Raw genomic sequence first — 24,223 nt, 5'->3', positions numbered from 1 at the left:
CATTTACCAAAGCGGTCTCTGCGCCATCCATCGCAACATTCAGTTCGTTCCTCAGGGGTCCATTTTGTGTAGTAAAGTGGATACGATGCTAGTCTGTGATAAATCAGACAGAGATTTAGAAACAATCCTACCATTAGAAGTCTGGGCACTCACAAACTAAATCCTGATAACACTCTCTACAAAGACAACTGTTACGTCCCCTATTTGAGTAATCTCAGAGACGTCACTATCTCATACTAGTAACGTACCGTAACGTAACTTAACTGAACGTAACGTAACTTAACGCAACGTAACGTAACGTAACGTAACGTAAAGTAACGTAAACGTAACTGAACGTAAACGTGATAACCAGACATAGATTGGTTTTCTTCTTGAATTAATTTGGGTTGACGACTGTCGACCTCGAACCGTTACACATCGTAGGTCCGTAGCCAGCTGGTGTCTTTTCCACAGATATTTGTATGGTAAATGTGCCACCAGTGTGTCTGACTAGTTCCTCCGATCAGAATGTTTGAGCTAGTAAATTTGGTTTTCCGGCAAACCCTCGGCTAAATCTTTCAAAAGATGTTATACAGAATAGATCTAATAATCTCTACCGTTCAAGTTTGATTTCTTGAACTTTGAGCCGGAAGTAAACCAACCTTGTTCTTGTGCACCGTTGCCACCATCCGCACTTCAAACTATACGACTCGGTATAGTTCTTCGTAATAGACAGAGTCCGTAAGTAATGGTAAACTTTACTGCATTCATTCACCCTGGTAAACAGAACCAGAATAAAAAAATATCATTCAATTTAATTAGTGGCTTCTTATATAGATGCACATGTCCGTCACCCAGTAACGCTCAAGGCGCTTCAACATTTTCCTGCGGGGTATGTGGAACTATGTTTTTGAGTTATGAAGTTAATGATTACAAGCTGATGTGGTGCAATTTGGCGCCAATCAAAACAGGTACAAGGGGTGGGGGGTGGCGAACCACTTCTCTTTTCGAAAAACCGGGTTCTTTTACATGCGTTACACAACACACATGACCAACGGTTTTAATAGGGACACATAACGACACAAGTGTCATGACAAGGACTCGAACCCACACTCTGCTGATCAGATACACAAGGGCCCACTTTCATGGCTCTGCTTTACCGTAAGCGAAGAATCGGCGCTTGCGGAAGCAGTAAAATCTGCGCTTACGGCAAGCGTAATTCTCATCAGGACTCGGCAGGGAATTTTGAAGATATGATAAAGATAGGGATCAGGATGATAATGTTAAAAATAAAAGCTCTACCTTATTTGCGTTCACGCATGGTATAAAATAATACATTACCGCAGTGTTTTTCAGGTCTGTTACCGACTCCAAATTGCTCTTACCCCAACGATTCTCCCTGCACTGACAGGCCGAGTACAAGTGAAACACACACGACTCCTTGCAGTAGAGACTTCATCCCAACGGTCAGTGTGCTTTGCACTCTGTCAATAGAACATTGGGTAAATTCACATTCACTATACCTTTAAGGGGATCGAAAACATAACACAAAGGGATCACAACAAGTCTTGGGTTGCCACACAAGGAATTTGGGGGCACAAGGGTCTACGGGAGGTTCTAAACGATCAAATGGGTGTTGATGAATGATTTAGTGCTAGGGAAGGGGGTCCTCTTTTTTCTGGGCACTGGTGCGTGCATTTAGCAAACGTGTCTGGTGAGTTGTAGTTACTATTATGTTATTGAAATCGAATTAGCTCTATCACAAATACTGAGATCTCTGTAATAAAAGGTTTGGGTACTTTTTATAGGACACAAAACAAAACGTCCACAGATTCAAATTGAACTTAATAGGTTTAAAGATGGCGAGGGAAGAGTTTACCTTCCCTTAAAAACTAAAACTGCCGAGGTGCTGTAGCTTAGAGAAATTAGTAAAACAATCTCACGAAAAAAAAAACGTCTTTAGCATGTACAACATATTGACGCAAATCTCCTGAAAACATTGCTCTGTGATTTTACTTGCATCTTCAATCACAGTGAGTTGGCCTTTATGTCATGACCAACAAACTTGGTCTACAAAAGGTATCAAAACGAAAATGAAAGACATGATAAAACAACGCTGTGTTTTTATTTTAACCGCTTATTGCCAAAAATTTCCGACAAAAACTCATTTCAAACATTTTTTTCACGTCTTTATACTTTCTTATTTGTATCAAGAATTTCCATAAGTTTAACGTCTTAAAACTGGTAATTGTCTTAAAATATAAGAATAAATATAATAATATAAAAAAATGCATGTATTATTTGCAATTTTTTTAGGCGTTAGACTGTGCCCGATTATCTGGCTTTCGAGTTTTTTTAGTGCAACCTGTTGAGAGTTTGAACAAAGCAAGAAACATTTAACTAGCTACAGATTAAAGGCATTGAACACTATTGGTAACTACTTAAAATAATGGTTTCGATAAGAACTTGATTGGTAACGAGCCATGGAGAGCTGTTGATGGTAGAAAACATTGTGAGAAATGGCTCCCTCGAAAGTAAGTTAAAACGTAGTTTTTGAGAAAAAGGTGATGTCTCACTCAAAATTATTATTAAAATATTTCAGGCCTAAATCCTTTTAATATGCATTTTAAAGAACACAAATTTAAAACAACATTGCAGCAAGTTTGTTCTTCTTTTGCTATTCTCTTGCAAATTCGATGACCAAATTTGGTCTATTTCACAGATTTTTTTTTTCACAGATGATGCTGGAATGCTCCAAATGAGAATACTGGTCTTTGACAATTACCGAAGGTGCCTTTAAAGGCAGTGGACACTATATTGGTAATTACTCAAAACAATTATCATCATAAAACCTTTCTTGATTACGAGTAATGGGGAGAGGTTGATAATATAAATCATTGTGAGAAACAGCTCCCTCGAGTCTGAAGTGACGTAGTTTTCGAGAAAGAAGTAATTTTCCACGAATGCTATTTCGAGACCTCAAGTTTAGAATTTGAGGTCTCGAAATCAACCATCTAAACGCACACAACTTCGTGTGACATGGGTGTTTTTTTCCTTTATTATTATCTCGCAACTTCGACGACCGTTTGAGCTCAAATTTTAACAGGTTTGTTATTTTATGCATATGTTGAGATACATCAAGTGTGAAGACTAGTCTTTGACAATTACCTATAGTGTCCACTGTCTTTAAGAAAATTACGACCACATGATTTAAAGCCTTTTCGGTTTTAATCCTTCAGGGCCTGTACACAATTTGAAAGCTTCCTACCTTTAGAGTGCCACTCGACAATCCTCAAATTGCTTTCCAGTCGATGTAATGATTAATCTACTGATTTATGTCTAGTCTTAGCTCTCCGTCTGTGATATGAATACTTGAGGAAACCCACTCCCCCTTTTATAATTCTACCAAAATCTTCGTATCCGGGGAAAAAGAAAACACTCCAAGAAAGATAAGGTTTTCATATTACCGAGGAAACTTTGCATTATGTGATACAAAACATAGTTCATATCAGCATCTGGCATATCATTTGCTTTGGCAATAACTACAGGATTAACTTTCATTGTTGAGGGTAAATTTTTATATCTTGTTATGATTGGTTATCTTTATTAAACCACACAATGTTTGGATGCCTGGTCACCCGGATTCTCTAGGCCATGTGCAATAATACACACACAAATATGAAAGTATATTATTTGGGACTAGAGTCAAACTTCACTGTATTGAGGGAAATATACATGTGGAGATCGTTGACAGCAAGCCGTTTTGAGATATGCCGAACACAATGCTACAACACTAAATTGTGGATAATTTGTGTGTATTATGCACCCAAACCACGGTACACTCCTATCGCGTCCGCCATACTTCAAAAAAGCTTATACCATGTTGATCATTTTAAGTACTGATGATCGTTTTAAGGTGTCTTGCTAGATCAATCTTTATCTTGGAGTGTGCACATTGAGAAACAGGACTGTTAATAAACGTGTGGGGGTTCTCTGGAGGGATAAGAAGTGTTCTTCCTTTTCACAAACTCTAAACAAACTGGTTACACAAAACTCTGATTTTCCCTCATTTCATTATTGTGATGCTATTTGGGGCAACTCGGCCAAAGTTTTCCCACAAAATTGATACAATCCAAAACATTGCTGGTCGAGATATCCTTGGACTCATTTTAACCACTTAATTTATAAGAGTCTTATTTCCGGACTGACACGAAACTATGCAATGTTTTCATCATTTGACTGCACACTGTTACAAAACCAGATCGGTTTCTAAGGTAATCTATAATTTTCCACACCGCCCAAATCTAATTTCTGATAAACGTAAGTTTTTCTGCTCTTAGGGCCAACTTTAGGAACTTGCCCTACACTTAAAGAAGTTATTATATCCGAAGAAGACAGGGGACCATTCTATAGCACAGCGACTCCTCTCGTTAAACTTGACTTCTCCTAAGCAGACGCTTGGTGGCGCTCTAATTTTACCCGACAAAACGAATGCCTACTCACCGTTGGAATTGTCAGTCATTTCCTTCCGTCATTTACGAAAATTTTTCACAGAATGTCACGCTCCATGACTAAACTATACCGGTTCTTACTGGTGTTTTGTACGCTTTGTGGTCTATAGCTACGGTCACACATAGTAATGACACACGACCTCAAAGGCACGAATCTCTTAGTAAATTGCTTGGACACGTGAACAATAAAGTCTAATAAAACAAATTTGCAGTTCCCTAAAGACTGTGACAAGTTATTTAATTTTCTTATGATGAATACGCTACGGTGAATTTCGTCACACTCCCTTTTCTGGATCCTTTTTGCTTTAATTATGTAAACAAAAACGGCACACAAACATAATTAGCTAGGGAGAGTTGTCTTGCATTTTGGGTCAAAGATTTGGTTCTGCCAGATGGCGGACTGTATGCAGTTTACAAAGCAACAGGAAAACAACACAGTTTCGAGGCGTTTTTGTGTTCACCATAATATATTCTGCTTTAAGTTGGCAATCTTAACAACTTTTTATAAGCCCGAAGCGCCCAATATAAGGAAAGTGTCCCTTTAGACAAACGAAAGAAACACTTGAGCAGCCTTTATTCGTGTTTTACTAGTTTTTTCTATATCGATATAAATTTATAATAAACCTTGAGTTGACGATTGAACCAATACATCCCCGTGTGCACATCGCACGGTGAGCCCGCCCTCTATGAAAACGTGTACTGGTCCACTGCCTCTCATATCCGCAAGAATAAAAACACGTATCGGTTTTACAGAACCAACGGTTTCATTGGCTGAAATGATTTCATTGGATAAACGGGCAGTGACAAAGCTTTCCATATTATTTTGTGTTTTGATTGGTCAAAAGTAATGTTTAGCAGCTACACTATCGTTCTTATGTATGAGCAGCTACACTATCGGTCGTCTGTATGCAGCATGCAGTGTGTAGGCAATGTATAATAGATGTTAAATTTGAATCAGGGATAAAGAATATTAATTTTGGTTTTTACCCACACACGGATGTGTGTTAGTACTGTATACTCAGCACTTTCCCGAGTCCTTTAAACAAAATATCACATGCATATTACTCGGGTGGGATTCGAACCACTACCCTTGCAACTCTAGAGCAGAGTCTTACCAACTAGACTACCGAGATTGCCCGGTAGCTAGAGGCAGTTTGAATCCTATGTTTTGGGAGCGGGTACCGCAACGATGTAGGTGAAAGGTGATTATGGACAGGGGTTGACGTAGGCTAAAGGCACATTATATCTGGCGTTAGATGTTTAGGATATTGGGTACTACGTGGACTATCATGACTATGTTCGTACAGAGACAGTACTCCGCCGACTTTTGATGAGCATAGTTTTCCCACAATCCAGAGTTGTGCTTTGGATTTACTTTTCTAAATCAACTTCGAATTTAAATGTAATATTGAAAACCTAATAATTAATAGTAGCAAAAGGGTTCACTCATTTTAATGATTGATTTCCTGAACACTAAGGTTTTGCTTTTTGAACTTTTTATTGATTACCTTTAGTTATCAACATTGCACAATCTTGGTTACATTGATTATTTTATAGATACAAATAGAAATTAAAAGTATAGGAAATGTCACATTACAGAAAGACACACTAAACCCGAGCGTCTGTAGTGTACAACTTTAAATTACCAAAAAAACGGTTATTAGGCAAAATGTCCAGATGCAATTTACAGTCAAAACTCCTTCCATCAGGCAATCTTAAAGCCTGGCAAAAAGGGTCACTTACAATGACAAATGTTTGGACCAGTACTATAGTACTATTTATTTCAAAAATAATTGTGTTTAACGTACAAAACATAATATAACATCTTGTTTGAACAATAACGACGTCACCATACATGTTAATATGGGAGGGGGCAAGAGGGGACGAGCTGAAATTTTAAAAGCAAGTTTTGATTGAACTTTGTTCTGCTGTAAAAGCAATGAACCAAAGTTATGAACTCACACCAGCGGTGTCATGGGCTCGGGCCGACTGGTAACGCGAACATTATCTGATAATGTGGTGCAATGGCTTTGGGCTAAACTCAATTTCAGCCGTGTAAGGGGGGGTTGAAATGTTTTTCTGTACATCAAAATTACCATCCTCAACAATTTTCCTATTGTTTTTCAAGGATTTTATTGAATCGATTTTAGGAAAGTAAAATCCCCATTGAACCGCACTACGACAGTGGCAATGTTGATGAACAGTAAACAACTTATGGATTGAGAGGGTATTTAAATTTTGGCCCAAACTGGGTGAGCATAGAAATTTTTTGTAACTTTGCTGCCCTCTCCCCAGCGTAGCCACTTGTCAACAATATTGAGATGTATCACAGTTCAGCAACATGAAAATAAGTGTATATTTTTTACAACTTGATCAAAATGCTCAGTACACTTTTGGGAACACTAAGTGGCAGCAGACTTTACCGGGTAAATCCAACAAGAAAGGTTACAGTGGAAGCACTTAAATACCAACAATTAAAAAATGCTTGTGCTTTCGTAACAATAACTCCTTCATCGATGCAAATCCATTGTCGTTGGAAATGTGGCTTTGCTCAGAACTACAAAAACAATTACCTGGTAAGTCTGCTGCCACCTAGCGTTTAAAAGTATCCCAGTGGGGACTGTTAATAGTGTTTAATAGCTGCAAGCAAAATAACAATCGTGCATATAAAGCGTGGCTTGCAACAGTTGGTAAATTCAAATTACGGGGACGTGTGTAGACTGATTGCGAAAATCATAATAAAAAAATATAATAAAATAAAACAAAACAAACATAATGGACAAATTATTTATAAACCTGTTTTGTACACAGTTATCCTAAGTAGTGTTTGACTCTATAACAACAACACCTTGTTGGCATGTTAACCTTGTGTTACTCTGAATATTAATTGCCTTTCGATTTGAAGTCACAATTTTTAACATTTTATTTTGATTTCTGTATACAATACAATGTACCATCGTTTTGCTGTTAGGTATGTGTTAAGACTAAACAAATTTTAAATATATAACTATAAATAATGACTATGTTGAACATTTCTAGTGCACTATATATGTCAATGATGACACTCCAGGCACAAAAACAAAATATATCAGTTAAACATACACAGGATGGAATTGATTGGGTAATTTAAAAGTTACTTCATCAAACAGTTGACATGTTGTTTCTCTCTCTTTAACGATTCATAACCCATCACACTCTTTCTTGTACATGAATGACATTTTGTTAAAGGCAGTGGACACTATTGCTAATTGTCAAAGACTAGCCTTCACAGTTGGTGTATCTCAACATATGCATAAAATAACAAACCTGTAAAAATTTGAGTTCAATTGGTCATCGAACTTGCGAGATAATAATGAAAGAAAAAAAACACCCTTTTCGCACGAAATTGTGTACGTTTAGATGGTTGATTTCGAGACCTCAAATTCTAAACTTGAGGTCTCGAAATCAAATCGTGGAAATTACTTCTTTCTCGAAAACTATGGCACTTCAGAGGGAGCCGTTTCTCACAATGTTTTATACCATCAACTTCTCCCCATTACTCGCTTCCAAGTAAGGTTTTATGCTAATACTTATTTTGACAACTACCAATAGTGTCCACTGCCTTTAAGGTACGTATAAAATTACTGAAAACCCACATGTTATAATCAGCTTATTTACCATAAATATTGCTTTCCAATTATATATAAATGTAAAAGAAAAAAATAATAACTTTTGCGATACAGTTCGGATCTCATCTATATCTCACTGCTTTTTATAGCAATAATTAGCAGGACACCAGTCACATATTATACACGTGGCATGGTATTTTAGCTGGTGACCTTTCTGGTTAGCATATTCGTTTCTGAGTAGCTCGTTTTGTGACTAAGCTCTATTTAACTGGGCCCTGTATTTGCTATAAGCTTTATGTGTGCTGCGTACAGACATGTGCATTGGCGTAGCTTAACTCAGCAAGGGTGAATTTCAGAATAAGATTCAAGACTCTTATCTGGAATAACTTGGGACTAATCTTGGTTTGTTTTTAACTCCTAGGACTAGCCCTAAGTTAGGACTGCCTATTGTGAAATCGACCCAGTACACTGATTGCATTTATTAACTTAAAAATGTATATATTTATTATTTCTTTCTGTCAACCTCATCTTTAAAACATGCATAATATTTATTCAATGTCCATTTAAACGATTGGAATATGTAATAATATAGGAAGCCCAGAATTGTTTTACAAGTAAAAGGGCCCAATTAATGTCTCTGCTTCGCGTAAATTAAACGTCGATTACGTCACCTACATAGGCCTTTTTTGAAACATCGGATGTATGCTTGTGCGTTTGCGTTCACCTTTCAACTATTAAATCGTTAACGCTTTAGACAGTTTGTGCAGAAACTCCACACTCACTATCTACGGGCGGCCATTAAGGCAAACAAAGACAACTGCAAAAGTTGTCCATTTTTGCCCCACTGGCTGCCCATACACTTACTATGTTAGCAGATCGCGGCTAAGCAGAGGCACTGAATTGGGGCCCAGTGACCAGAATGCGGCATGCGGTAGAAAACAAAATGGTGGCCCGTTCTGTACTTGGTTCTTGTCAACCTCAAATCCGAGTTAAGGTCAGTCAGAGGTCAGCACATGCAGAAAGGTCACACGAGAACGACTTGGGGATCGGATCACATCTGCAAAGGTTGAAAAGTCAGACAGGTAGATTTTATTGTCTGTTTCAGTTGAAGTGGTTACAGTGGTACAGTTAAAATATTTGCTTACTTTAAAGCACGTGTAGTCTTAATTAGCCCAGTCCATGTCACTCTATTATGGCGTTTGTTTTCAACACTTTTTCAGACAAGATGAATCCGATCCCCCTTGAAGCATGCAGAGAGATGTTGCAGTTTCAGAGAAAACAAAATCTCAAGTATAAAAACAAAATAATGTTTTGCAGCAGAAATTAGAAAAAGATATCAGCCACTGACTTCTGACTGTTTTCGATGGGGAAATGTGTAACTCTCATAAGCTAATAGCCAATTAGAAAAAGGACAAATTACAGCATGTTCACTAAGGCTTTTGCAAGGCTCACACAGCCTAATTGAATTATTTCATTCGTAGGCCTACTCTAGACCAGAAGTTTTAAAACTTCCTGTGACCCATTGGAAGTTTTGGGTAACTTCATCACGTTATTTTAGTGCAAGTAGCTATTTATACGTCACCAAACCATAAAAAGACATGACGCAAAACTACAGAAATTGGAAGCTCTTGTTGCACTGACGCGACGTTTTATGGGTTACAACATTTTTAATTGATCATAGGCTGGGAGCATTGGGTAATTTTTCTCTAAACTGTAATATAAAGCTTTATAATATGAAGCAATATACTTTATATTTAGTTTGCGGTAACACCATGACTATGTGTGTATCTACTCGCCAGGTAGAGTTAGTTCTTTTAGAGAACTGTCTTTTTATATATTCTATTACCGCAGAGTAGATTTTTTGATTTTTGGGAGACTTCTCAGTTCTGAAAATAACTAGGATATTACATTTTTAGGGGCAATGAGTGCTCTAAACTGATAATAAGCTTTTAGGGCCAATGTGTAGTCTTTTGTCTACTGCATTACGGCTAAATACAGATCTTCGTTATCTTCAACATTACTCTCGGGCGGTTTATCGTAACTTTCATACACGTCATCACCCTGAGTATTCGGAGTCGACTCCGGCGAACCGAAGTTCTCGAATAAATAATGAGCATCGTCGTCATCATCTGGAGTCGATACCCGAGTGTCCATGCGGTCACTTACCATGGATGGCCCGGCGTTGTGGCCACCAGTCGGTACTTGGTACACGTCGGCATCGCCAAAATCTATAGTCTGGTTCCCGCCGCCTATGGGGGATGGTGTGTTGTCCGAGTACACCGCTACGTCACCCATTTCGTCATCGACTGGGGATCGGGTTTGCCTGCTGGGACCTGCGACGTAGATGTTGGATTGAGGGCGGCTGGTACCAGTGGAGCCACGACGGGTAACGGTGGAGACAACACGCCCCTTCAGAGATTGCGCCACTAAAATAAAATATAAACATAAATATTTATTGACAAATGCATAGAGGACTCGAGCCCAGGTCGAGACCGGTCGCGGGTCCATTGTTTTGTGGAGTCGGACTCGGACTCCCCCTCGGACAATAGTGACTCCACTACAGCGCTGTTAATAACCAATGAGTGCACCTTTTCTGCAGTTTACAAGCTACGTTTTGTACTTTTTGTGGTCAATCCCCATGAGATATAAAAAAAATCACCGTTTGTGACAGCTTTAATATTATTAATTGTATGAATTGTATTATATAGCTTGGTATGGGTATAAAGGGGTTGTATGAAGGGTGAACAGGGTGAAAAAATTAATCCACATGTGCCGAAAAATGGCAAGTTGAGCCTTTCAATGTACTGTAAGTCTGACGCAAGCATTCAGCACAAAGTTCCGGTAGATGACTTAATATAACTGAAGGTTTTACTGCTACGGCTACGGCTGCTCCTAGGGTTGTTGTTAGGGACGTCTACTACTTCAACTCATGGCTACGCAGCAATTAAGCCTCGGCCATAGCCGCCAATTCAGACGCGGTTCAAACAAGAGGCCAGTCCAAAATCTATCATTAGCAGTAGGCAATTGCTAAGTATTTGACTCATGCAGGTTGTGAATTTGTGAACTTTGACGTTACTTAAAGACACTGGACACTATTGGTTATTGTCAAAGACCAGTCTTCTCACGTGGTGTATCCTAACTAATGCACAAAATAACAAACCTGTGAAAATTGAAGTTGCGAGATAACAGTGGAAGGAAAAACACCCTTTTCACACGAAGTTGTGTGCTATCATGGGACGCTTGATTTTAATACCTCTAAATCTAATTCTGAGGTCTCAAAATTGAATTCGTGGAAAATAACTTCTCGGAACTACGTTACTTCAGAGGGAGCCGTTTCTCACAATGTTTTATACTATTAACATCTCCCCATTACTCGTTACCAAGTAAGGTTTTACGCTAATAATTATTTTGAGTAATTACCAGTAGTTCCACTGCCTTTAAAGTTTATGCTGCTTAAAAAAATTATCCGATTAGTTATGCTGTGTTACTCACTCTCGACAATCCTGTCTGTACCGTTGCGTACGCGCTCCGATTTCTTCCGACCAACCACTGAAAATGCAAAAAAGACAACATAGTTTTACAGCGTCCTTTTGTAACATTAGGACAAATAAAAGGTATACTTTATTACATTTTCTCTTGCTATCAGGACCATACGCTGGGAATGCAAGCTATGCCGACAAGTACACAAGAAGACGTAGTACAACAACTCACTCAATGTAGATTTTTGTTTTGTTTTTTTCTCTCATTATTGACATGAAAGTGCCGAAAACAGACGCAGTGCGGTTTTTTCCGTATGTTTGGTGATGTAGATATTGCTCTGTGGAATTTCTAGATAACGATAATTCTATGTTATGCCCAGATTTTGATTTTCTTTAACACTAATTGCGAATGCTGCATTGCTGATTGTGAACACTTGGTGGCGAACTCTATTTTTTTTCTCCATATGGGATGTTCGGATTGGGGACCGACAAAAGGATATTCATGGAAATTAAAACTTACCAACGGCAGCAATCAGAGCACATGCGCAGATCATTCCGAGTGGAAACAGCCATCCACTGTAAGAAGTTTGCTACAACATCGGAAACAATTTGATTAAAAAAAACTGACTTTAAAATCATTCAAATTTGTCATTAAATACCCTAAGGCCAATCATTCGTACTACAGCCGAGACGTAGGGTAAAACACTCAAATTGCTTTGTAGTCCCTAAACTTTATACTGTATTAAACATTTACCCGTTGGTTTTCAATAACAAGATATCATTATTTATGACTTTATGAGGGTGTCGTGGCTGAGTTGCTTAGAGCATTGAATTCAAGTTCTGGTGGTTTAGTCATCGGAGTGTGGGTTCCAATCCCCCGGTTATGACACTTGTGTCCTTGAGCAAGATGCTTTACTATAATTGCTTCTCTTCACCCAGGGATATAAATGGGTACCTACGAGGGTAGAGGTTGATATTGTGTATGAAAAAATCACTGGGGCGCCACGGCAGCTCAGCAGGGCGCCACGGCAGCTCAGCAGGGCGCCACGGCAGCTCAGCAGGGCGCCACGGCAGCTCAGCAGGGCGCCACGGCAGCTCAGCAGGGCGCCACCGCAGCTCAGCAGGGCGCCACCGCAGCTCAAGGATGTGATACTTCTCATGGAAGTGGAAATAATACAGGTATGTGATTGGCCCAATGACCAGGACACTAATATAAAGCACATTGAGACGTTATAGTAATGCGCTAAAGAAGACAAAAATTTAATTATTTTAATAAAATAGTCATCTGATTTGATAAAAATATTCACATTACGAGTAATGTTAAGAAACTTACATCAATCGCTGTATCACCGTGCTTCTGATAAAGCACAACTGCTTCTGTATTATGCAATCACAAGAAACCAGTCGAGAATAATTCATAAATAATTTGGACATTGGAAGCAGAATGAAGCTTAAACTGGAATGAGAGAATTCTGATCAGTAATGACCCACATGTCTGGTTAAAAGTCATTAGCTTGGTGCTCGATTAATAAAGCACCGATTATTGATACGTCCTTTGGGCATCTCATGGATGTAACTAACAAACAACAAAAAGGACCCAGTACAGTCCCCTGCGGGACTCCAGATGTAACTTCTAACTTATTGGAAGAAACTCCACTACTCCTGGGTAAGAAAACAATCATATTCCACTTCCAAAATCTATCCCCCAAAAAATACAACAAAGAAACCAAAACCGAAATGGAAATAATTGAATAGATACTTACCGTGCAGAGACATTGGCATAGCACACGTGTGATTGTCCGCCAGTAAGTTGTACCCTCCCACGCAGGCGCATGTGTAATTCCCAGCACCATTCATACACAGGTGGTTGCAACCGTCGGTTTTATCGCGGCATTCGTCGATATCTGTAGAATAAAGATAAATGGGATTTGAAAAAAAGAATATTTACTTAGCAAGAAAGTTCACAAAAGAATGTATTCCTCAGATAAGTATGCTATTATTTAAGTGATAAATTACCTCTTTCTCAATACCAACGTCACTTCAGAGGGAGCCGTTTTTCACAAAAGCTCTTAATTGCTCGTTAATAGCAATGAAGTTTTTATGCTAACAATTATTTTGAGCAATTACCAAAAGTGTCAGGGCCTTTAATAAGACTTAAGTGTTCAACTAATACCGTCACAAGTTGCGTTGACCCCTTGACCTCTGAGGAAGCCATTCATGCATGGGCACTCGTAGCCTCCAATCGTGTTGTTACAAGTCTCCATGTCAGTACAATCATGTATCATCTCACCACAACCGCCGCCTATAGTCAATATAAAAATAAGAAAACGATTACAAGAAATTTGCCGAAAATATTATGGTTAGTAATCATCGGCTTAGCCTAGCCTGAACATCTGACGTCACACTTCGAGGCTCGTGAATAACGCCAGAGACTCGCCCTTCCATCCTGCGTGTACATTCACTTTTGACCTTCATTCATTTCACTACTACGCAGTCGAAGTCTACACCAATATTACATGCAAGTACATGCACATGCATGTACTATATACAATACACACAAACGTGGACACAGCATCCGACGAACGAAAGTAAGCTTTCCACATCTGTGTTTTGATTGGTCGTCCGATGTGACCTCAGACCAATCAAAACAAACCCAGCTACGCTAGCTTTTAGTCACTGCATTTATCCAATGGTATCAATGTATCCAGTGTAATTACTGGATCTGAGTAGCAGGTACCTCTCCGCAAGGATATTATCCGCAAGGATAAAGACAGGTACCAGGGACACAGTCTACCCTCGGCTTAGGGTACCAATGAAGACTATGAAATGCTAGGTGCCAGCAGACTTACCAAGTAAATGTTTAATATTTACGTTGTTTTTGATCACGCACACATACCAAGAACAATGGGTTTCTTGTAAGTCTGCTGCCACCTAGCGTCACAAAAAGGCCCCAATTGCCTCATCAGGCGTACAAATCAAAATAGCATGGAACCCCTCATACAAACCATGCAATATTCAGCTTGCAACATTGTCGACCAGTCCAGAAAAAAGTCAGGCCCTCTTAATTCTCTTGGTAGGATTACATGTTATTACAACACTTACCTTTGCAAGGCAAATTGTCACTGTTGAGAAAATATTCCGGATAGCAGGTGCAAGCGCCACCAACGCACACTTCCAGATCAGTACAGCCTATAGAACATTCCCCTGCGTGACGTCACAAAATACATTACCAATTAATTAATACCAATTACGCCTGGAAAGCTGCCGTTGAGCCTACATAGGTAGTCCTCTTTGACCCTGCATCATTTCACATGGCTTTAAAGGCAGTGGACATATATTGGTAATTGTCAAAGACCGGGGCCCAACTTCATAGAGCTGCTTAGCAGATTTTCAGGTTAAGCAAACAACACCCGAATACCAGTAACAAGCAATATGCAACAAATGGAAATGTGGTTGGAAATCCTGTTTTTTTTTTCAAGGAAGAAATTTCATGCTAAGCAATTTTTTTTTGGTAAGCAGCTCTATGACACTATTGGTATGAGTCTTCTCACTTAGTGTATCTCAACATATGCATTAAATAACCAACCTGTACAAATTTGAGCTCAATCGGTCTTTGAAGTTGGGAGATAATAATGAAAGAAGAAAAAACATTGTCACACGAAGTTGTGTACTTTCAAATGCTTGATTTCGAGACCTCAAATTCTAAATCTGAAGTCTCGAAATCAATTTCGTGGAAAATTACTTCTTTCTCGAAAACTACGTTACTTCAGAGCGAGCCATTTCTAACTATATACTATTTGATACTATCAACCTCTCCACATTACTCGTTACCAAGTAATGTTTTATGCTAAAAATTATTTTGAGTAATTACCAATAGTGTCAACTGCCTTTAAGCATGGCTCTGGAGATTCGAGGTTAAATCTGACGGACATGTGTAAACATAAACAGTACTTGTCTTAGCAGATAAGGACAGGGGACCAGTGGCCGATTTCACTAAGAGCTAAGATTGATCTTAACTGAAAAACAATCGTAGTTATTAAAGTGTGATGTCACAAAACAAATCACTGTGGTAAATACGGTTTTAGATGAATTGTTGCTTTGTGAAATCGGCCCATGTCTATTACTAAAGTGCTGCTTACCCCGCTCACACACATTGATGTCGCCCTCAAGACATTCACAGACAATGGTGTTGCTCCTGTTGTTGTAACAGATTTGTACATTTTCATCTGGGCAATTCATGTAGTCGGTTGAGCACTCGTCAATATCTGAAGTGATAGAGTCAAATCAAGTGTACAGTATTATCATTCAAATATAATATCACAATCATTAAAGTGGTTAAAGCCATTATACACTTTCGGAACAGAAACAAAAATAAAAGTTCACAGATTTACAAACAATTGACAGGGTTTACAGTAAATGGTGAAAGACTTCTCTTGAAATATTATTCCATGAAATGCTTTACTTTTTTTATCAGTTCTCGATATCGAGAATTACGGATTTATTTTAAACATGTCACTGACACTGTCATTTTCACACGGCGAAATGGCGGAAACAAGGGTGGGTTTTCCCGTGATTTTCTCCCGACTCCGATGACCGATTGAGCCTACATTTTCACAGGTTTGTTATTTATTTGTATATCTAAGTTGTGATACACGAAGTGTGGGCCTTGGACATTACTGTTTACCGAAAGTGTCCAATGACCTTAACCGGCTGTAGGACCTGGAGCTTTTTCAACTGTTTTGTCTTCAAAAAGTCCCCTTTCAAAACAATCACTTGGTGGCGCTCTTTACTGTGACTCCTCCATTATTCCAAACAAAACGCCAATGGTGGTAATTAATGTCACTAAACATATACATCTATATCTATATGTCGGTTCTGATCAAAGCCTGTTCAGCATCTAGATAGGTTTGAGGTAACATCATTTTAATAATATGTTTATCTTCTGAGTGTAGTGTTGGTACTGAAAGCACTGAGTTTGGTTGTAAATGTTTTCTGATTTGTTCTTTTTGTCCATAAATCTTACCATCACATTCCCCTGTCTCAGTGTTGTTGAGATACCCTGCTTTACATGGACACTCATAGCCACCTGGCGTGTTCTTACAAGTTTGCATCGAGGTGCAGTTATTCAGATCCTCATCTGTGAAAAAAAAACCAGGTTATTGTCAAAAGCCACTATTTTCACTTTGTGTATCCCAACATATTATATGCATAAACACAAATCTGTGAAAACTTGGGCTAAATTGGTTAATCTTGGGTTTGGGTACTTTTTGTACGACACAAAACACAATGGCCACTTTGTTTACATTAAAATAATACAGTTTGAAGATAATGATTGTATAAAGGTTTCCCTTAAAATATGACTTGCTGAGGTGCTGTAGTTTTTGAGAAACGAGTAAACAATGCCACGAAGAAAAAAATCGTCTGAGGAGACGAAATTTTAATTACTTTTGCATATTCTTACACAACGTATTTACCATTACTGATATTTATGCAAATCTACTGAAAACATCGCTCTGTGATTTTCATTTTCGTTGACGACTCGTGGAGAAACTTTTACAGGTAAATTATATTACATACATCTTTATTCACAGTGAGTATATAGGGGATTCATGTTATGGCCAACAAACTTGATCTACAAATGTATCAAACTCCTTTAACCCCCCAAATCAAACTTACCCTGGCAGAACTCATTGTCAGTCAATAGTCGATACCCTTCCACGCAATTGCAGTTACGTACTCCGGTGGAGTTCCGACACACGTGAAGTTTTGTTAGGTTTGACGCATCACAGTCTCCTAGCAAATAAATTGGTCGTAAGACAAAAAAGAGGAAATAAAAATAAGGTTGGGTGTGGGTTGGCCCTATAAAAGGACTCTTCCTTTGTACTGTACACGGATACAGAATACATAACAACACGAAAGTGAAATGCTGCCAGGACTACGTGAGAAGCTTCCAAGTAGACCGGTCTTGAGCTGCCACTTCTGCGTCCTCCACAGACCGCCCAGTGCCCAGTCTGGAGAGGTCCCTCTGGATTACATTTTCCCATGTTGTCCTAGGGCGCCCTCGTCTGCGTTTTGGTGACCAGTTGTAGAGTTAAATTATCATATTTGACCAATGTCCGTGTCAACTTGACCTCCTAGAGTAGGTCAGACCTCCCTGGTATCTAGAATCCGGGTCAAATTTGAACCAACAGTTTTTTAGTGTAATGTTTTGGGAAAGGTTATTGTTAGAATAATATTCGAATTAACATATATTCACTCACCTTCATAAAAGTTTGTGACATTACTCAGCGCATGTCCCTCGTCTTCAACACATGCACACGTATAGGCTTGACCTATCTGACTGCAGATTTGCAGCTCTGAACAGTTGGCACTAAATGGTGGTTCATCTGGAAAACAATATACAACCAAACCAACATTCTTAAACTAAAAGAGGGATCTTCATTACAGCTCTGAGCCCAAACATTTTCTCATCAAGACGAGCAGAGTCTACTGTTCGAAACGTTGAGATCAAACCGGCTCTTTTTAGAAGAGATGTTATACACGGTTGTACCCGAAGGCTTTCTAGTTTTTTTTTTTTTTCATAGTTAGTTCTTTAGTTTTGGCAGCGTACTGTATACACATTTAAATACACTGGTCGCTATTGGTAATTGTCAAACACCAGTCTTCTCACTTGGTGTATCTCAACATATGCACAAAATAACAAGTATGACTTTGTGAAAATAATTTGAACTCAATATTGGTCGTAGAAGTTGCGAGATAATAATGGGAGAAAAAACACCCGGCCCGGCTGGCAGATGCTTGATTTCGGGACCTTAAAATCTTGCTCTAAAGGTCTCGCAAACAAATTCAAATATATTAATGGAAAATTACTTCTTGTCCGAAAACTACTTTACTTCACAGGAAGCTGTTTCCCACAATGTTTGATACTATTAACAGCTCTCCATTGCTTGTTTATCCAAAAGAAGTAAGGTTTTATGCCAACAACTATTTTGAGTAATTACCAAAAGTGTCCACTGCCTTTAAGGTCTGGTGTCTGACTATTTACCAAAAACAATTTGTCACCCTAACTGTCTTGATTATGGTTTTTTTCTTTAGGATAGCTTTAGCAGTGTAGCGTAATATTCAACGAGAATTATTAACTTAATTTGTCTACTACGTCACAAGGTTGATAAAAACGTACCTGTAGGTCCCTGATGCTCAGTAACATTGCCGTTGATATAATAGCACTTCGACCCCTGACCTGTTTCGACAATTTTACAGATTTGTATTGTGTCGCAGTTCATGTTTGTAGGTGCACACTCGTCGATATCTGCAAACAAAGAATAGCAAAATGTAATTTAAAGGGTCTGTATACGCTTGGTTTTTGGAAACCTTCGATTTGTTCAATAACACAGTATAAATGTAGCTATACACAATCAAACCATCCGAAACACAGATTATTTCAAGGGGTGTATGGCCGAAATTTCGGAGAGAATAAAAATGTTGTTAACGCAGGAAGAAAATTCCCTAACAGGAATATAAATAATTTTAGAATTAGTGTCACCGGTAAAAACGCTCCTTAAAGTGATTTGTTGCTCAAAATGCATTATCCAAAGCTGATGTACTTCTTACCGAAGTAAGTTTCTTATTCACATTTATTTTCAGAAGCATTACCAAACGTTTAATACGTCAGACACTTTTATGTTTTTAGACAGCTCCCCAAAAATGTTCACTGTAATTTTAAGAACACGGCTATTTAGAAACAGAACTTAAGGAATCTGCCACGTTTTTCTGTAGGTTACGTATCTGAGACAGATCGTCTGCGTATCTGTTTTGAAATGTCCACACATTTTTAGACCCCCACCCCCCCCCCCCCAAAAAAAGGGGAGATTATTTACTTACCGAAACATGATTTTTCATCCATGCCAAGTACGTATCCCTCATTACACGAACATGTGAAATTGCCTATGCCGTTTTCGCAGTGTTGATCGCAGTCATGCACTCCAGTTTTACACTCGTCTATGTCTGTATGTATCATCAATGTGTAAAGAAAGAGTTGAAAGATCAAGTCGACCAAGCAGGGGATAAAGTACATTATTATTTTAGAAATTTCATTTTAAGGGAAATCAACAGCTTTATTCCCGACATAAAATTGGTTTTGCCAATTTTATTTTAAATCAGATTTTTTGCTCCCGATTATTTAGCATCTTTTTATGAAGCAAGTTGTACACAATTGACCTAATTTGTCTTTCTTTGTTACCTGTGCAGTATATTCCATCCATCTCATACCCGGGGTAGCAATCACAGCTGTAAAATCCCTCCAAGTTCATGCAAAGCTGTTCACACTCGTTATCCGCCTTCTTTTCACATTCGTCATAGTCTTCAAACAAGAACAAAACAGGGTTCAACTCGAAAGCATTTCATAACCGTGTTAATGGACCTTATAGATATCAATATACCTTATGCGTTGACGTCATCAAGGTAAAACGATGACGTAACACTTGCTACATACATGTACGCACGCCGCACAGGATTGGCCAATGATCAACCTTCTGTTGACCTCTAAGTGAGGGCGCTACTAATTTGCATAAGGTCTATCAGTGTTTTGTGGTAATATTGACTCGAATTATGCCACATGATTGGCCAATGAATAGCCTTGCCACTACCTAAGCACTACCACCCCAACTTTACGAAGCAATTGTGGTTAAGTTTCTTGCTTAAGGACACAAGTGACACGACTGGGACTCGGACCCGCTGATCTAGCGCCAGAGCTTGAATCCGGTAATCTCTTAACGGCTAGGCCACGACACACCACAAAAGAAATGTAAAATTTCATAAGACAAGAAAAAACCTACCACCACACTCGACTCCTTTGGGATCCACTAGCGAGTAACCAGAGTAACAACTACAGCTGTAGCTACCGGGGGTATCAGTGCAATTCTGGTGACAGTTGTGGGTGCGAGTCATTGAGCATTCATCAATGTCTGTAATAAAGCGATAATGTTCAATGAACATTACAAAATTGATTGTTGCTAACAAAACAGCTGATGGCAGTGTAAAGGCCGCGATGGTCGGGCGTCGGAAATCTTGACGCGCAATCATAAAAAGACACGGATTTTAGGCCTCAGTCGAAGGATTGCGCGCAAGATTTCCGTCGCGCGACCATCGCACGACCGACTATAAACCGGCCTTAAAACACTTTATGTAATCCACCATATACATAAACTGACAAACCTGTAGAAGTTCGAGATCGATCGGCCATCTGGGTCGCGAGAAAATAGTGAAACACCGATTACAAAGTTTGCATGTCATCGATTAAAAAATCATTGATAATACGCTTACTGAGCATCAAACTCCAAACGCAAAATTTGACTATTTATTTCTCATAAAATATGACATTTCAGAGAGAATAGTTCAAGGGATGTTTTGTACTTTCATCATCATTAAACCGTGCTATAGTTTTATGTGAATTTGTAATCTTCCGGGTTTGTTTTCTTATTAATTTATAGGTAATGTTCCTTTAATCATACATTCATTTCAAGGAACAATTATTATTGGGCCTAAAAATTATATTTTAATTATTATATATTTTTGGTTATGAAACCAAGGATGCCTTAAAAGTGAACTTCATATCGCAAGCCTGAGGAAACCTAAGGATTACGTCTTTATTCTTCTTCAAACAATTTGTTGTGTTATCACCCCCATTCTGAAACAACTACACTGGCTCCCTATCTCTCAACGAATCATCTTCAAGCTGATGCTCATTGATCACAAAGCTCTTAATGGCATCCACCATATTTCTGAACTGCTTCAAGTTTACACTCCATCAAGGAATCTTCGATCAAGTTCCATGCTTCTCCTCATTGAACCCAAGTCTCGACACTCATGGGGTGACAGGTCTTTTTCTTCAGCCGCGCCACGCATCTGGAACTCTCTACCACTTAATCTTCGATCTTGTGTTTGTACCGCAAAATTCAAGTCTCTTCTCAAAATTTATCTTATGTCACAGGTTTTCAATGACTAATTTTGTTGTTTCTGTTTTTCTTTGTGTTGTGTTTTTTTTTTTTTTTTTTACTGCGCCTTGAACACCCAGCAGGGTGGATATGTGCGCATTACAAGTCTTATTATTATTATTATTATTGTTATTATTATTATTATTACACTATCAATCCTAAAGTACCTGTGTATTAATGTCCTATCCGAATGACACATCAATATAGTAAGTTATCTTAGCGCATTAAAGGTTTTCCTGATCTGTAAAATTCGAAACAATAGCGAGCTTTCGTTTTTTCGTTTTTTCGTTTACGGATTGTTCTGCGACAGTAATGATGACATTTTGGCGTCATCTGCGCATGCGTCGGCTTTGAGGACTTAAGGACGGTCGTCCCTTAATGTTTACGACAGTACTTGGGATGAATCTGCTTTGTGCTGAAAACGACAATATTTGGCTGAAAATCTCTAATACCGTCGCAGAACCTTCCGTCGTCGAAAACGAAAACTCTCTACTATAGCACACGGGATGATTTGTTTTAGCGTATTCTTATAAGAGACATTTTTGGCACCTACTATTGCAAGCATGTCGATCAGGGTCCAGAGTGTATCCCGATCGGCATTCACATCGGTAGCTACCGATGGAATTGATGCACATGTGGTCACACTGGAGAACAGAGTTTGCCTGCAACATACACTCATCGATGTCTTTAAGAAAGAGAATGCATCCAGAAAGAGAACACCGGGAGAAATGACGATCACACGAAGAAAAGAAGAAGAAATTAAAAATTATAATATTAATGAAAGACGTCTATCGTGAATTGCCTGCACTACTAATAAACGGCATTTAAAGACGCTCTACTATAGTAAACTAAATCACAGCGCTTACATTAAAACCATTAAGAACACTCATTTTCTTAAATTTTTCGGTTGATTTGGCATTGTATTTAAAGTGGTAGCCTAATCAACTCCTTTGCTGCAGTGATATATTTTATCGTCACTCTTGCTTTAATTTGTTTTTATTCCACATGCATATCTGGTATGAAACCAAGGATGTCTCACAAGACTTAGGAAAACATTAAGTGTTAATGAGGGGATATTGCTTCCATTTCCATTCAAAATTTAAGCGTTAGTTTTAAAGGATGTGGGTACTTTTTGTAACACAAAACACAATGTCCACAGATTTACATTAAACTTACACCGTTTGAAGATAATAATAGTAAAAAGCTTCCCTAAAAATTTTAGTTGCTGAGGTGCTGTAGTTTTTGACAAATGAGTAAAACATTGTCATGAAAATACGTTTTTACATGTTAAAATAATTTTCGTGTCATGATCACTGAGACGAAAAATTATTTTCATGACATTGTTTTACTCATTTCTCAAAAACTACAGCACCTCAGCAAGTAGTATTTTAAGGGAAGCTTTCTACTATCAGTATCTTCAAACTGTGTAAGTTTAATGTAAATCTGTGGACATTGTGGTTTTTGTCCTACAAAAAAAACATAGACCTTTAAGCGAAATGTTGATTTTTTTTATTTGATTTTTTTTTATTTTTCAAATCAAGAAAATGTTAAACTTTAATATAAAAACATTACCTCTGCTGCATCGTGGACCGGTGTATCCTGGCCTACAACTACAGATGTTTGGGCGAACACAACTTCCCTGAATGCACGAGGGACTACAGATTGCTAAAGAGAAAGGACAACATGAGCTCAATCAATCAATCAATCAATCAATCAACCAATCAATCAATCAATCAATCAATCAATCAACATTTATTTCCATATTACATCAAAGAAACAATTGATTTTATAGAAACTGAAACTGTATCGAGGCATGACCGATTAAAAGCAAATGCTTGTAGGTTGGGATGACGTCAAAATTGCGGGAATTTATTTAAACAATTACTTGAACACCTGACTTTATATAGACTTGGTTTCAAGTCTGCGATCGTGGCTTATAGCCGATTTATTGCCTGAAAGAGCGCCCTCTTCTGCCAACTTACCCATGGAGCAGCTCCCGTAACGATCTCGGCGCCACCCTGTGCAACATTCCACTCTGGTAGCATACTGGGTCACATGGTAATATTGTCTGTAAGAGGCTTTCCTATAATAAGTAGGAGGAAACGTAGCAAGAGATTAATATCAATCAATTAATCAATGGTTAAACTTTAATATAAGGCACCAATTCAACAGTTTTTGCTCATAGCGCCGTACAGTAGGCTTTCGAGAGAAAAAGGTGAGATTTAGGAAAGGTTTTGAAATTTGCTAATGAAGTAGATTGCCTGGTGTTCTGAGGAAGATGATTCCACATCCTTGGTGCTGCGGTAGAAAAAGGCACGATCCCCCCAACTGGGTTTAGTTCTTTGAGTGCAAAACAATGAGAAACAGAAAAATCTATATCCCAATGACGTCTAACTCTCAAACAGCGCGCTCTCTGAGACTAATCGAGGCAAATCATTGGACGATATCTATTGTAAAGTTTGGTTGTTCTATTTCTATGGTCCAAACAAAGACAGGTATTGGTTTTACAGATTCATTGATTTCATTTGATGCAATGATTTCATTGGATAAACATGTGTTTTGATTGGACCGATGTGATGTTTGGCAGCTACACTTTAGATCGCCTGCTTGCAGCAGCAGTGCATTTGTTTTATATACGTAGAATTTTACCGCGA

General features: G+C 38.5%; 1 protein-coding gene and 1 long non-coding RNA gene across 2 annotated transcripts; both read right to left on the bottom strand.

Moving 5' to 3' along the window:
• Positions 1-647: 647 nt before the first annotated feature.
• On the bottom strand, positions 648-3,335 carry LOC117301336. Its single transcript, XR_004520292.1, has 3 exons — positions 3,248-3,335; positions 1,365-1,502; positions 648-755 (listed from the first exon to the last, which is right to left on the bottom strand). It is a non-coding gene; the product is annotated as an uncharacterized LOC117301336 (long non-coding RNA).
• A 4,690-nt stretch (positions 3,336-8,025) lies between these two features.
• LOC117301685 (fibulin-1-like) lies at positions 8,026-23,555 on the bottom strand. Its single transcript, XM_033785714.1, has 18 exons — positions 23,552-23,555; positions 22,123-22,254; positions 20,412-20,540; positions 19,817-19,936; positions 19,459-19,581; positions 18,758-18,886; positions 17,838-17,963; positions 17,254-17,370; positions 16,601-16,714; positions 15,717-15,842; positions 14,680-14,781; positions 13,751-13,879; positions 13,341-13,481; positions 12,911-12,954; positions 12,098-12,167; positions 11,591-11,647; positions 10,265-10,524; positions 8,026-9,155 (listed from the first exon to the last, which is right to left on the bottom strand). The coding sequence occupies exons 1-18, from the start codon at positions 23,553-23,555 to the stop codon at positions 9,150-9,152; spliced, it is 1,929 nt and encodes a 642-aa protein (XP_033641605.1). The 3' UTR covers positions 8,026-9,149.
• Between the last annotated feature and the right edge of the window lie 668 nt (positions 23,556-24,223).

Source organism: Asterias rubens, chromosome 17, assembly GCF_902459465.1.
Source record: "Asterias rubens chromosome 17, eAstRub1.3, whole genome shotgun sequence".
Lineage (NCBI taxonomy): Eukaryota > Metazoa > Echinodermata > Asteroidea > Forcipulatida > Asteriidae > Asterias > Asterias rubens.
Note: the sequence above shows the minus strand (reverse complement) of the source record. Positions and strands in the feature narration are given on the sequence as shown.